This window comes from Aspergillus flavus, chromosome 3 (genome assembly GCF_009017415.1).
Source record: "Aspergillus flavus chromosome 3, complete sequence".
Lineage (NCBI taxonomy): Eukaryota > Fungi > Ascomycota > Eurotiomycetes > Eurotiales > Aspergillaceae > Aspergillus > Aspergillus flavus.
Genome location: NC_092407.1, coordinates 418,359 through 431,684, shown reverse-complemented (window position 1 = coordinate 431,684; position 13,326 = coordinate 418,359). Strand labels below are relative to the sequence as shown.

At 48.4% G+C, this 13,326-nt stretch overlaps 4 protein-coding genes across 4 annotated transcripts; 2 read left to right on the top strand and 2 right to left on the bottom strand.

The window, feature by feature from the left end:
• Positions 1–1,046: 1,046 nt before the first annotated feature.
• On the top strand, positions 1,047–1,930 carry F9C07_4310 (Alpha/beta hydrolase fold-1; the record flags this gene model as incomplete). Its single annotated transcript, XM_071511205.1, has 2 exons — positions 1,047–1,508; positions 1,595–1,930. The coding sequence occupies 2 exons, from the start codon at positions 1,047–1,049 to the stop codon at positions 1,928–1,930; spliced, it is 798 nt and encodes a 265-aa protein (XP_071364779.1).
• A 1,239-nt stretch (positions 1,931–3,169) lies between these two features.
• On the top strand, positions 3,170–5,908 carry F9C07_2201382 (uncharacterized protein; the record flags this gene model as incomplete). Its single annotated transcript, XM_071509507.1, has 5 exons — positions 3,170–3,749; positions 3,799–4,028; positions 4,685–4,769; positions 4,880–5,167; positions 5,247–5,908. The coding sequence occupies 5 exons, from the start codon at positions 3,170–3,172 to the stop codon at positions 5,906–5,908; spliced, it is 1,845 nt and encodes a 614-aa protein (XP_071364778.1).
• A 294-nt stretch (positions 5,909–6,202) lies between these two features.
• On the bottom strand, positions 6,203–7,644 carry F9C07_1366734 (uncharacterized protein). The gene is made up of 2 exons (XM_071508026.1): positions 7,521–7,644; positions 6,203–7,421 (listed from the first exon to the last, which is right to left on the bottom strand). Exon 2 carries the CDS (start codon positions 7,396–7,398, stop codon positions 6,526–6,528), a length of 873 nt encoding a protein of 290 aa, XP_071364777.1. The 5' UTR covers positions 7,399–7,421; positions 7,521–7,644; the 3' UTR covers positions 6,203–6,525.
• Positions 7,645–7,791: 147 nt separating this feature from the next.
• Positions 7,792–13,261, bottom strand: F9C07_2066920 (cell cycle-associated protein; the record flags this gene model as incomplete). The annotated part of the gene is made up of 10 exons (XM_041291322.2): positions 7,792–8,619; positions 8,675–9,300; positions 9,353–9,493; positions 9,548–10,068; positions 10,129–10,439; positions 10,496–10,724; positions 10,770–11,006; positions 11,060–12,050; positions 12,105–13,054; positions 13,107–13,261. The coding sequence occupies 10 exons, from the start codon at positions 13,259–13,261 to the stop codon at positions 7,792–7,794; spliced, it is 4,989 nt and encodes a 1,662-aa protein (XP_041144001.2).
• Positions 13,262–13,326: the final 65 nt, after the last annotated feature.

The following is a 13,326-nucleotide window of genomic DNA, read 5'->3' as shown; positions in this document are numbered from 1 at the left end:
GAGCCGCTATTGATGATGGCGAAAGGCATTGGTATTTTCACCCTTAGGGATGTTGGATGGGACATACACTTCTTTCTGAGGAACTCGAGCTTTTCCATAGTTTCAGTAGAGTATAACCAGTTGATCATATTTCCAGAACCCTGACATGGTGAGACGGTCGTGAGGCTTTATATCAAAGGGGATACAAAGAAGTCAGGGCCCTTTGACCTTGGTCTCATAAGGACAGTGTCTCAAATGTCCTAAAGTGAAACAATAAGAAGTTAAGCCGCTTTATCAATTTGATCCGATCATTACTACCCTCATACTATACAGCGTGCTGTTTATCGACGTATCATAATCGTTTATATATTTTGATACTATGGTCGCACAGAACAACTGAGATTTCCTGGTTTCAGGCTAACGTTAGTATCATTAATGAGCTTCATCATTGCTTTATACGTATTTCATATATGGGGGGCAGAAATATTTCATCTCTATCGAGAGAGGTCCATTCAAGATGTACAGATTTATCTGCTACATTGCCACATTGATACAATACGTATAGTAACGACCTATACTATTCCACAGTAGTGAAATTTGTAACGGTATTTTTTTTTAAAGAGGAATGGAATGCAATGAAATATGAATATCGTTGGAAGCGTAAGTGTCGACTTAGCATAGACTGACTTTGATTTGTGTGCAGTACGCCTCTCCGATATCCCGGGTCTAGTCTACACAAGACAATACAAACCAAATGATGAGCGAGTACGACTCAAACCTTCGATAAATTTCTCTTATAATTACATACCTCTGTCTATACGCATCACCACTCCTTCTGCAGGGTGGTCTGAAGCTAAAATGCTAAGCTTCAAAGGTGCAAATGGCTATCGGTTCCGATGTTCCTCGTCGGCTCCGCTGTAACATTACACTCTGCTGCGGATCCGATGGTATTCCCTCAAACTATTTAGCTCTTCTCGTCACCCGTTCGAGTCACCCAAATTCTCAATTCTTTACTCGCCCAGTCATTACAAGCCATATCCTCCCCTCTTTGTCTAAAAGATACCAAGATGGCTAACAATCCTACTATTGTAATCGTGCCGGGCTCGTGGCATTGCCCGAAACATTACAAATACCTCATTGATGGTCTGGCAAAGTTCAACTACGAAGCTGTCGGCGTGACATTACCGTCTGTGAATTCCAGCCCTCCCCATGCCAGTTGGGATCAAGATGCCCAAGCCGTCCGTGAGGTTATCCTGAAGAGCCTTGACAATGGCAATGATGTCATTGCGGTCGCTCACTCGTTTGGCGGGGTTGCCATGTCCGAGGCCGTGAAAGGGTTGGGCAAGGAAGCACGCGAGAAACAGGGTTTAAAGGGCGGTGTTGTGCGACTGATCTACATGTGTGCTATGGCGCTTCCTGAGGGCCAGACTCATGTCGGTCAGATCCAGCCCCAGACCCCCGAGGAAGAGGAGTTGGAGCGGCAACGCCAGGAGTTACAGGCCAAGTACGGCGGTATGCGTTTCACAGAGGTATGATGGATAAACTCTATGCCATTGAATTACGATGTTCTCTTTGCTTTAAATATAGGTGCTGATTATTGGTGTTACCATGTTAGGATGGAGCGATGCTCCTAGATAAGGACATCATTCGAGATATCTTTTATAATCGCTGCGATCCCAAAGATGTGGATGAGGCGGTGGAGCTCCTGGGATCATTCCCAACGGGCCCTCTGACTGTACCTGTCACTTACACGGCCTACCGCGAGATTCCTAGTACATACATCGTCTGCGAGAACGACAAGGCCCTAGCATTATCGTATCAAGAGAGAATGATTGCTCAGGGCGATGGTGTTTTCCACGTTGAAAGATGCCAAGAGGGACATTCGCCGTTTTTAAGCAACCCGACTTTTGTCGTTGATTGTATTCGTCGGGCTGCTGGAGAGAACATATAGCGGGTGAAAGAACGTTTTACCTAGACGATGGGTGTATAGATTGCCATGCAATATATCCGTGAGCCTACCAAGTGGACTAGCCTGATTTTCAAGTGTGTACCAAACTGGGCAGACTTCGTACAATGCTCTTCCTAGAATTTCCGACAATTCACAATACAATATAGAATCGATTGCAGATATCGACGACATATTGATGTATAAAAAGTGGCGATAGGGCATGTCACCTGACCAGATCGGCCAGATGCCCGGTTTGTTCCGAAGGAAATCTAATCTAAACTTTCTTCTATATTCATCCTACTACTGCAATATCACCATTTGTGCTCTCTTAGCGATAGATAAACGGGAAATATTGCAGGTTCTATATCATCGGCGCAGATGACGCTTTCGACTGCACCCTCGAGGCGCCAGTATTCAAGTTGCGACGCATGTCGACGATCGAAACGGCGTTGCTGCTTGCCGCCTGGTAAAGAGGGAGAGGTTCCCTCAGTATGCACTAATTGCAATCGCATAGGGTCACCTTGCACTTTTGATTTTGTCCGGTCTCACCCACGGGTAACAACGCGAAGGAGTCGCAGGCGATATGCATCAAGGGCTAATTTGTTTGGGGAAGGCGATGGATCAACCAGCACTCTAGAGAATGCGATTGATACATTCCATGAGAGCCAACCACCAATGCACCCTGTAGCAGATCAGGACATTTTGGCTTCGTGGGTTAACATTGACCTTGATCATTGCTTTGATGAGAATTCTACATCTACTCTATATAGCATGGAGTTTCCCGACATACTTGTGGATACCCCAAGGCCAGCTCGACATGATGATGAGATTGTTACTTCCCCTGTGACACATTGCTCGGACACGATACAGCGCCCTGTTCTGCTTAACTATCAGCTTAGCATTGGCAGCTTGCCTAGCAGTCCTGTCTACCTGCTCAATTCTAAACTGAACGCAACAATTCTTGATGAATGCCTGGTCCGTATTCATGATACGATCGTCACAGGTTGCGCGTCCAGGTTCATAGGCTATGAATGCAATTTATACAAACCTGGACATCGCTATCAGCTGGAGGAAGATGGTGGTGATAGCCCCCAGGACCAAAAGCCTGTGCAACTAGACCCTCTATCAACTGAAAACCTACCTAAGACCCCCTCTTCAATATCTCAATCGGATATGTCCTTGATCACTTCCGGTCCCTCATCTCAACAACCAGGGTCTATGGCGCAGGATATCAGCCACAGAATGACAATATTGGGCACTATTCGTTTCCTAGATCATTTCAGCGATCTCTATGGTAACAGACTGACTGTCTCCGCTCGGAGAAAGTCAGACGCTGTTTTGAAAGCGGTGCTCAGAGCATTCTCACTTCAGTGGCTATCTTCTGCCGATTCTCCCACTGGAGTTCAATCAACCACCAACTATAACAGTCCGATTGGCAGAGACACGCCACGCAACTCACCGATGGACGCCTTCTATGACAGTTGGTTCCAGGCGCGATCACTCATTAAAAATGCGCTTTCTGTTCAATCCTTCAGAGTTGTATATGCGATCTTAATGTTCGACGGTATTTCTATTCCAGCGAAGGTGAGCGGTGAGACTCTCGTAGCGCATGAATTCCTTGATGCGGGGCTGCAGAAGCTGAATTGCTTGGCTGGGCTTGTTGAGCAATACTGCTTGAACCTGGGACCGCATTCTACATATGGTACTATTATGGAAGCTAGCCTGAGTGTGGTGCGATGGTGTAGTCATGTCCGTGATATAGGGGCAGCACTCACAGCAGATCACGTCTGCAAGCTTTCCGACGTTTCGGGTAATGACAAAGGTAACTAGGCCGTATCTTAAACACCAATTCTTTGCTGACTATCTCTTAGGTCAAGCGACTTCTTCCGGATACGAGCCAATATCGCCTTATGTCTTTGATCAGGGCTTCAATCGAGACTTTGATAATAGTGTGCCCGGTATATGTCGCGCAGCAGCTGCGGAGGCCTTCCGTGTCTGGAAACAAGTAGTTGCAATAAAAGGCTTCCTCTTTAGCTCGATCCAGAATGACATTGAATTATGTCCAAACCTATCAGCGGATGTAACCTCGACGATCACGGCGGTGGGTAGATTCAAGGAAGTTTTTGGCTCTTTCTTGGACTACTGTATAGAGAATCTTGGATTCCTTTCCATGCGTTCAAGATTGTCTTCTGGTGCGTCACTCATATGGCCATGACTACCTTAAATGTGTTTAATTCAACCACCATACTAATTAGTCTCAAACAGTCTCGATTGCGATGTTCTGGAATCTCGGTGTCTTTGTTCTCATGGAGACTTTGAACCCGACTAGGACTGGGTTAAACCAACCTTGCAGCCACAGTATCTTCTCGAAATTACAAACATACAACGAGGAGGCTGCTTTATCAGTAACACGGACAGCACAGTGTGTGCTCTCGCTGCCTTTTGAGAAGGTTTTCAACCTCCAGAACGGCGTTAGTGCTGAGGCCTCAATACTCTCTTACCATATCACCCCTACACTGGTAGCGGCTACCTTCCAAAAAGCTATCGAGGCTATACTTGATATGCAGTTACATCCGCCTTGTGGCGAGAGCACACCGAAAGACAGATCCCTAAGTCCCCATGCTGACTCCACCTGGAAACAACATATCGACACCATCATGAAGGGCCTTGTTTCGCTTGCTGCTACGATTGGTGGAGCACTGGCATCAGGTATGGCAATCCAAAATTTAATGCAATTTCATGGGGACATTATATCAGATTGCTGGTCTTGCGACTTTGAGACTTAAATACTGTTTGATCACAATGGACTACAACGAAAGACTGAACTATATGTTGAACACTGGTGGGCAGGGCCAATCTGTTAGATAAGGAGATGTGAGTCACTCTAAAAGGCGGGGTTAGGCAGTAGCTCACCCATGCTAATTTTACGGCCTCCAAGTCTGACATTATGAGATGTCCGCATCCGCAGCTCTTCAGTAGCAAAACCCATCGAGTACAACATGTCCACTCAACTCGACGCCGCCTCTATCGCCCGTGTCGCCCTACACGATCCCGCCCACTTCAGCATCCAGCACTCCCAGACCTCTCACCGCCTGGCTCTTCTGCAGCACTGGAACATTCCCACTGGCTCCAATGTGCTGGAACTAGGATGCGGGCAGGGGGACTGCACGACTGTCCTTGCCAATGCTGTGGGCGAGCTGGGGAGGGTGGTGGCGGTCGACCCGGCAGAATTGGATTATGGTGAGTCCTTTCGCCTTTCTTCCCTTGCTGCCTGTCCTGGTAGTGTGAGTGGCAAGCAGTCAACTGGTGCTTCCTGCAGGTGCCCCATATACTCTCGGCCAAGCACAGGATCACATCTCGCAAGGCCCACTGGGTAAGCGGATTACTTGGGTCCAACAGTCCCCCCTGGACTACCTCTCCTCCCTCTCCTCCCCCTCTTCCACCTCCTCGCCGCCCGCCAGCGACCCTAAGGCCTTTGACGCAACAGTACTCGCCCACTGCCTATGGTACTTCGGCTCCCCCTCGCTCGTCCTTTCCACCTTCCGTGTCCTCAAGCAGCACAGTAAGCGTCTTCTCCTTGCTGAGTGGTCGTTAGTAGCGACGCACCCCTCCGCCCAGCCTCACGTATTAGCTGCGCTCACCCAGGCAGCGCTGGAGTGCCGTAAACCCAAGGGCAGCATCTCGAACGTCCGCACGGTGCTAGGGCCAAAGCAACTGACAGAGCTGGCCCTAGCTGCCGGATGGCATCTGGAGAGTGAAACCCGCGTGCCAGGTAGTGAGGGTTTGTTGGATGGACAATGGGAGGTCTCTGCTTGTCTTTCCCCCTCCTTCGGAAGGGAAGTAGAGGAGCAGGTGAGTGATGAGAGGGAACGGGCGGTGGTTCTCGCGTTACGGGATGCGTGTGAGGCAAGCTTGGAAGGTATCCCAAGGGGTCGGGAAGGAGTTAGGGCCATGGATGTTTGGGTTGCTAATTTCGTCTAATTATAAGGAGCAAAAAAGGGGGTAAATATTGATCCTTTCTTTAGTACTATTCACACTGTTCTTTTTAGTATGTTAATTTGAGATTTTCAGGGCCCTCTGACGCACTTAATCTGCATAGTACTGCATAATTACTTATAGCTATTCTACCCACGTTACGTTCTTCGGTTACATGTCGGAAATGCACGAACCTCGAGACTTCCCAAAAGCTCTGGCTATGCTTCAGGTGCCAGACACAGTCATGTATGTGGTCGTGGCAATTGTCATATATCGCTACTCTGGCCACGTAGCTTGCAAGTACATTTATGTTCCCATGTTCAGGGGCTCTCTCACCACATACACCAGCGCAGTTTCCTCGCCATCTGAAAGGCAACCGTGAGGATGCGAAGGGGGCCAGTTGGTCGTGTGCGAATAATGCTTAGCACTTTTCAAGATCTTCATAGCTGTCATAGTCCCTTAAACTTAGACATCATACAGTATTCAGTAGGGGCATTTGCCATATTTCGTATATTACCCTCGCAGCATTTCCTCCATCATCAGACAATCAACACCGGTCTATCCCTTGAAACGTACATTGCTTCAATAGCGACCTGTACAAACAATACAGATACAACAGTCAATCACCAGCTTTGATTCCCTAGATCCGTTTTCTGCTGCCCTGGCCTCTGTTCCATCGCATCGTTAGAGTGCCATGTACCCTGCGACGCCTCCTGTTGTCCTCCATTATCCCTCTGCTCCATCGCATCATTAGCTTTCCATTCACTCTGCGTCGCCTCCTGTGGTCCTTCATTATCCCCCGTGTTAGGCCAATCATCATTAGGAGACGTAGGTCCTCCAGAACTCCCCGCCACAGCCTCACTACTAGCTCTCCACTCGTCATCAATTGGTCCAGGCTGCGATGGTTCATCCTGCGGCCCCGTGTATTGCGCATTATCCTGCTCAGCCAGACCTACACCCCATTCATTATCCATACCTTGATTAGAGCACTCTTGCTGTGCCGGCTGATCTCCACCTCCAGAACCCACCGCATTACCACCGTTCACAATCTGCCCAGTCTGTTGTTGCCCCTTCTGTTTCTTACTCTTATTCTTCGACACCCGGGACTGATTCCTCGATGGCCCCGAACCAGACCCCCGCCGATTATCCTGTCGTTCATTCTGTCTACCCCTCCCCCTCTGCCCCTGTCTCGACGTCGTCGAAGCCGCTCGTGTAGGTGGCGGTGGAGGTGGACGCTGAGACGCAGAAGGTCGCGGCGAAGGGCGCCGTGAAGGAGCACGAGACGGACCACGCACAACAGTGACTTGAATCGGGGTGGTAGCTTGAGGCTGGAGCTGGGCTTGAGATTCCGAAATCCGTCTCTTCCGAGCTTTCGCCCGCGCAACGAAAAGTTGGGCTTTTGCTTGGGATCGCCAGCGGATCGAGTAGAGATATACGAGGCCCGTTATGCCGAGGAGGATTAGCACTATTATGGCTATTATGATGTTGTTGTTCATCTTTTTGGTTCTGGTGGGGGGTTCTGGGGTTGTTAGTGTGGGTTTCTTTGGTGGTTCTTTTTTTGGTTGTTTGGTTGGTTACATTGGTATGCATGTGGCTGAGATGGGGGGGTTGGACTTACTTGGTATGTGCTTGTGCTGTGTCAGGGTGATTGTTCCTTAGGGAGAGATGTCGGTGGATATGAAGAGTTGGAGTGACTCTCCAGTTGGGGGTGGCATACTGGATTTGGAAATACGGTTGTTGTGATGAAAATCACATCGTTGTGCTCGGCGACCTCCTTCCTGTGAATGAACGTGCAGATTCTCATGTTCTGGATCAATTTCAACGAAACAGAGGAAGTCACGTAAAAGAAACAAAGAATTGGTATTAAACATGTCTAACTTTTATCTATCCTAACCCTCAATACCCAATGCATCCTGAATTCTCGCAACCCAGTTCTCATGCAGCAATGACTTTTCCCCATTGTCAAGTAGTCTCTGCAGCTTCTCCCTGAGAGAATTTCTGTCTTCAAATAGATACCCAGGAGCTGCAAACTCCTCTGACACCAGCACAGCCGCGAGGCTGATCAGTCTCACGCCCAGGGTGAATGTTTCTGGCTTCGAGGCCCAGCCGACCAGTCCGTCCATTCCGGACTCGTTGGCCATAATATCAGCAACATACGATAGGCCGTCGGAAACCCATTTGGAGGCCTCCTTGACTATACGCTCGTTAAAGGCAGCTTCTCTCAGGCCGAGCAGTCTGCGGGACCAGATATCGACTTCGCGAATTTCCTCGATGAACAGGTTTTGTCGCTCTTCTTCGAACAAGGTTGTGCTCTCCTTTCTCAGTTCGGCTAGCTGTGCTTCTACCGTGGCAAGATTTGTGGGCTCGACAGAGCCGCTGAGTTTCGGTTCCTGTCCGGTGATATAGTGGATTGCTTTAGTGGACAAGAGTTGAGACTCGGGGTAGTTATCGACCATGAAGTCAGCAAGGAGCTGGCCAGCGTTCAAGGGAGACAAGGCAACGGCCTTGGAGGGAGCCACGGAGGAATATGACAGGACCCAGGAGGCAGTTCCGGCGGCCATATCACGCAGATCTTCGTCATCATCGCTCAGCATGTCATGTAAGATAAGGTAGATCTCCAAGTACACCTTGTCGACAAGCGGGGCTTTGCCTTTGCTCCGCAGTGCACGTGCAAACGCTGTCAGCGAGGTCACTGCGGCATCTCGAGTGGTATATTCCTGGCCTTGGTTAGTATCTAACTTGTACGAGATATAGATGGAAAACACCACTTACTGTCTCTTCTTCCATGGCGAATCGGAGCTTCGTTGCCCATCTGCGAATGTCCGTCTCAGAGATCTGAGCTTGGTTGGAAATGACCTTGGCTGCCAGAAGACATCCTTGCAGACGTATCCCGGCGTCGGATCGGTCTCTATTCCATACCTCGCCGTTCGGCTTGGAATTGATATGTTGGTCTAATTCCTCCCATGGTAGCTCGACGTCCTTGAAGTTATCATGGTGGAAGTCAAGTAGGTCTTCCAAGATAGATGCCAGGGATGAGATAGCGGAGCCCTTCACATCTTCGGGGTAGTCGCCCAGGATGATAGAGGGGTACAGTTGCAGCAACGTCTTTCGGTATTTGTCCTTTGCTCCGATTGTATCCTGTATCCGCTGAAGCAACCATACACCAGCATTGGGATCGAACGTCGAAACGGTCTTGACAAATGGTGCCAGCTCATCCAATTCACCGGTCACAAACATCTGCAATACTCCAACCCACGGAAGAGATCTCCGAAGCATAGAAGAAGCGCGAGTTTTGCTCAATGAATTGTGGTTGGGATTGGAAGAATCAAAAAGATACTCCAGGATGTCTTGGAATCCATACGAGTCGTATGTGTAGCAGATAGTCATCAACATTTTTTCTGTACCTTTGTTTAGCCACAGGTGCAAATTTTCAAGGGGGGCTTAATCTACCTTCCGTGCCTGACTCAAAGCTCTTCTCCACCGATTCGCCCAGAATCTCCAGCAAAGTGTTCGCAACGAACGGAGATTCGGCGATTGGGAACAGTGTGGCAAAGATCTGTCGTAAGGCTGCAGATACTTCGTGGATATGCTCTGTAGCCATGTTAGCCAATATGATTCACTGTATGTTACGCAACTACTGATTACCATTCCAGAACGAGACCGACGCAGATCCGAACCTGCGCAGAGCATATTTGATGGACAGTGCCTTTCCATGAAGATAGTCCTGTGACTTCAAATCTCGTTCAGTATCAAGCAGCGTTTGGATATCTTTCAGGATGTCAGGGCGATTCAACAAGGATGCATAAACACGAGCTGCGTGTTCTCTGATGCCCCACACTGGACTCTTGAGCTGTTCCCGGACTAGCTCTAGCAGCATCGCGTCGTCTGTATCATAAACATTCGGGACTTTCTCCGCAATGAGTTCCAAAGCTGGGAAGACTCGCTCAGTGACCATCGCATGGTCACCCTGTTCCGCGTTATTTCTCGCATTAGATGACGACAGAAGGTCGGATAGTAGCTGTATAAGACCCGGATATTTCTGGAAAGAAATTCTACCACCGGGTTCAGATCCGGAGTTACCGCCGAACCCTAGGCCAGTACCCCTGCGACACATACGCGTTAGTAAAGCTCGGAAGAGCATCAATCCAGAATTTCTCAGGTTCCAACTAAACAGACATTAGCTTTCTAATTCTCGTAACTTGGCCAAAATAGGTTGTATCACTCACACTGGCGACCCCAGCTGCTCAGCTGACAGATTCAAAGCGGGCATAATAAACGGCTCTGTATGAGCGGCAACCTTGGTATTGGTGAAAATCTCTTTTAGGCAGTTCAGAGCATGGACTTGAGGTAACTCCATCTCCTGGTTATCGTCATCTTGTTGTACTGGGAGATGAGATATCTCGAGAAGCTCTTTGATGACCTCTTGGAAGAGCTGCCCTCCTGGATTAGATGAAAGAATCCCAGTGGCCAGTGCAGGAAGCCCAGCGGAACGACGCGTTAGCTTGGACGCTGTCTCGAAAATAATCTTTCTAGCTTCCTATATCGACGAATAAGCATTCTACCCATCCGAACTCTATCGTCTAAAATACTTACCTGATACCAGTTATGAGGTAGGCTTGCAATCTCAGGATCACTCGACTGCCCACAACGCAAACAACAGGTGGCAAATGTTTGAGACACCGTCGAGAAAGCACCCCTATGGCGAAGCTCGGCCAGCTGTGTGAAACTTGCCACTCCTATCATCTCAAAGTCACTCTTCGTCAAACCTAATTCTCCTGTCGGGCCGTACGTCCTATTGGCGAGTGTTGCGTAAAGCAGAAGACTGGAACTGTCAGCAGGGAATATGAGTGTGGAGAGGGGAGATTACCTCGACTCCCGTAGTGCACGCCAAGAATAAGAAAGGATATCCTTGGGGCCAACGTTTAGATCGTCAATGGGCTCATCGGTGTGGCCTTCCGGGGAATCAATGCAAAGCACAGGTTTCACTTCAATCCAAATCTTGTCACAAACAGCCACTATCCTCGAATGTACAGCTCGCCAGGCCTCGTAACCTGTCTGTGCGTTCGAGATCAAGACATGAAAGTCAGGAGTCAGAACAATATATCTAAAGAAAAGTTCAGCTTCAGCGCGTTGGTTATACTCGATATGCAGCATTACCTGAGAGCAGAGACGTAACCGTGTAGGGGCGCATCGCGCATAGAAGAGTTAAAGAGACCACCTGCAAGAGAAAGTTTCTCTTCCAGTTTCTTCAGGAGAGTATCGACAACTCCTTGTTTTGTTTCCCACCAGCTACCCGCCACCTTCGAGCTACTGTCGTCTGCTGCTGTAAAGAAGATGTGATACAAGCGAGCGACAGTATCGGCGTGGTCAGCTCTACTAGTGTTACTTGCTAATTGCTCCGCTCTATTCAAGGCGTCCACGAGCTGCGGCTTTTCATGTTTTCCGTTGCTTCTAGATCTCAAGTAACCACTTAACAAGACGTCTTGAGGAAATAAGTTGAGCAAGGTAAGGGATGTGGCCCGCACTTCCTCATATGGGTCCAGTAAAAGGTCGACCAGCAATCTGAGCAAGCTCGGCTCAAATATATCCATGTTGAGTCGCCACTTTGTTACATTTCCTACCTGTTTGGCAGCAATATGACCAGCGTAGCGGGCGTCGAGGCCGGACTCAAGTAGATGGATCAACGTTTTCAACGCCATGATATGACGTGGGTAAGAGGCTGTGGGCCGCAGGTCATCTTTCAGTAAATCCAGATATTCTTTCAAGCACTTTTGTGTTTCAGAATCATCACGGGCAAACTTTGGCGGATGCCTTTTGCTATTTGAGATGTTTGCCTCCGCCAAGCTTTCATGCTCACTCAGGATACCACCTTTGAGGCGAGGGATCAGTTTGCGTATCAGACTCAGAATCTCTCCTCTGGCATATGGGTCTGCAGATTCAGAGTGCATAGACGGCAGGCCTTTCAATATAGCTCTTATTGTGGCTGAGGAAACGGGCTTTGTTGTCGCAGGTGCCGTAATCAGAAGTGAAAGGGCTGCTATCCTAATACTATGCTCTCTGTGGAATAAAAACTGTCCTATCATTTCACTCTTGAGAACGAGCGCATTTTGGGCGTCATTGGTTGAAGACCCCGCTTTGGGAATATAGTCTAGAAGCATGGTAAGATTAACACCAACAAGCTCATAACACCTTCTCCACTTACTATCCTCGTGAACTAAGCCAACCTTCTTTGCCATCTGCAACGATGCAAAAAGAAGCGTCAGCTCGGGTAAAGGTGCTTCACTCATATCCCCTGCGAGCAAGTTTTTCAGGTGTAGCCCGTCCAAAAACGCTCTAAAGCCAACAGGGTCCAATTTAAACAAAGGCTGGAGGGTGTAATTAGACATCAGCTCTAGATTTCCCAATTTCTGCAGCGCGAGGTGCCTAACTGGGGCCACCCAAATCGACGATAAGTTCTGAGAAATCTCTTGAGTTGACGGGTCAGACATGCCAGAACTTTTCACTTTTAGGAAGAATGCAGCCATTAAATCCCCTGATGATGCAGCAAGCTCTGCTGTTTTTGCTTGGGTTAATAATCTGAAAAGAAGGATCTCTGCCACAATTTGTTTCGACTCGGAGCTTGGGGCACTTCCCAGGAGGCGAGTGATATCTATGGACAGAGCTTTGCAATCCTCCTGAAGGAGCGAGATCCATCTTTCCCGATTCTCCAGAAGCCATCTCTCTACCATTGAGATAAACTCAATGGGAGAGATTGCGCTCTTCCGTAGTAGAGTCTCCAAAGAGACAAAAGACGCCTTGAGTCGTGAACGAGGCTCGCCCAGGATAATGCTAGGGATGGTTGTCTCAGTAATATTGGATCGGATAACATCTTTGTCGGTTCCTTGAGGGTTTTTGTTAAAGAGGTTGACCAGGCACTCTAGGATTTGCCTCATCCCCTTTGGATTTGAATCTTTATAGCGAGCCATATAGATGTCAAATACAGCAGTCCAAGTCTCATTGGCAAAAGCCAATTTTCTGGTTCCTTCATATTTTGAAGTAAGCGCGGTGTCAAGAAATGCGCTTAACGCATTGCATGATGCCACAGTATGGGTGTTAGATGTTGAAGCCGTCGAAAACGTCTTCAATAGGCTCTGCCATACTCGGTTCACTTTGCTTTTTCAATAAGTTAGATTATAATAGGCACAAACGAATGATACAGTCTTACTTGATATCTTCACATGACAGAACAAATTTTACCAACAACCCTTTGCTAATTTCTTTGAGGGTCGCTTCCGGAAGGAGTTGTATATCTTGCGATATCGCCTCCATTTTTTGATACCCGGCGTCACCCGGGACGCTAGACCCTGCTTGAGAATCCATTGCGTTACCGGGTCCGTAAGCCCGAGCAATGGAAAATCCGACGGCAAGGATTTTATTTTAATTTT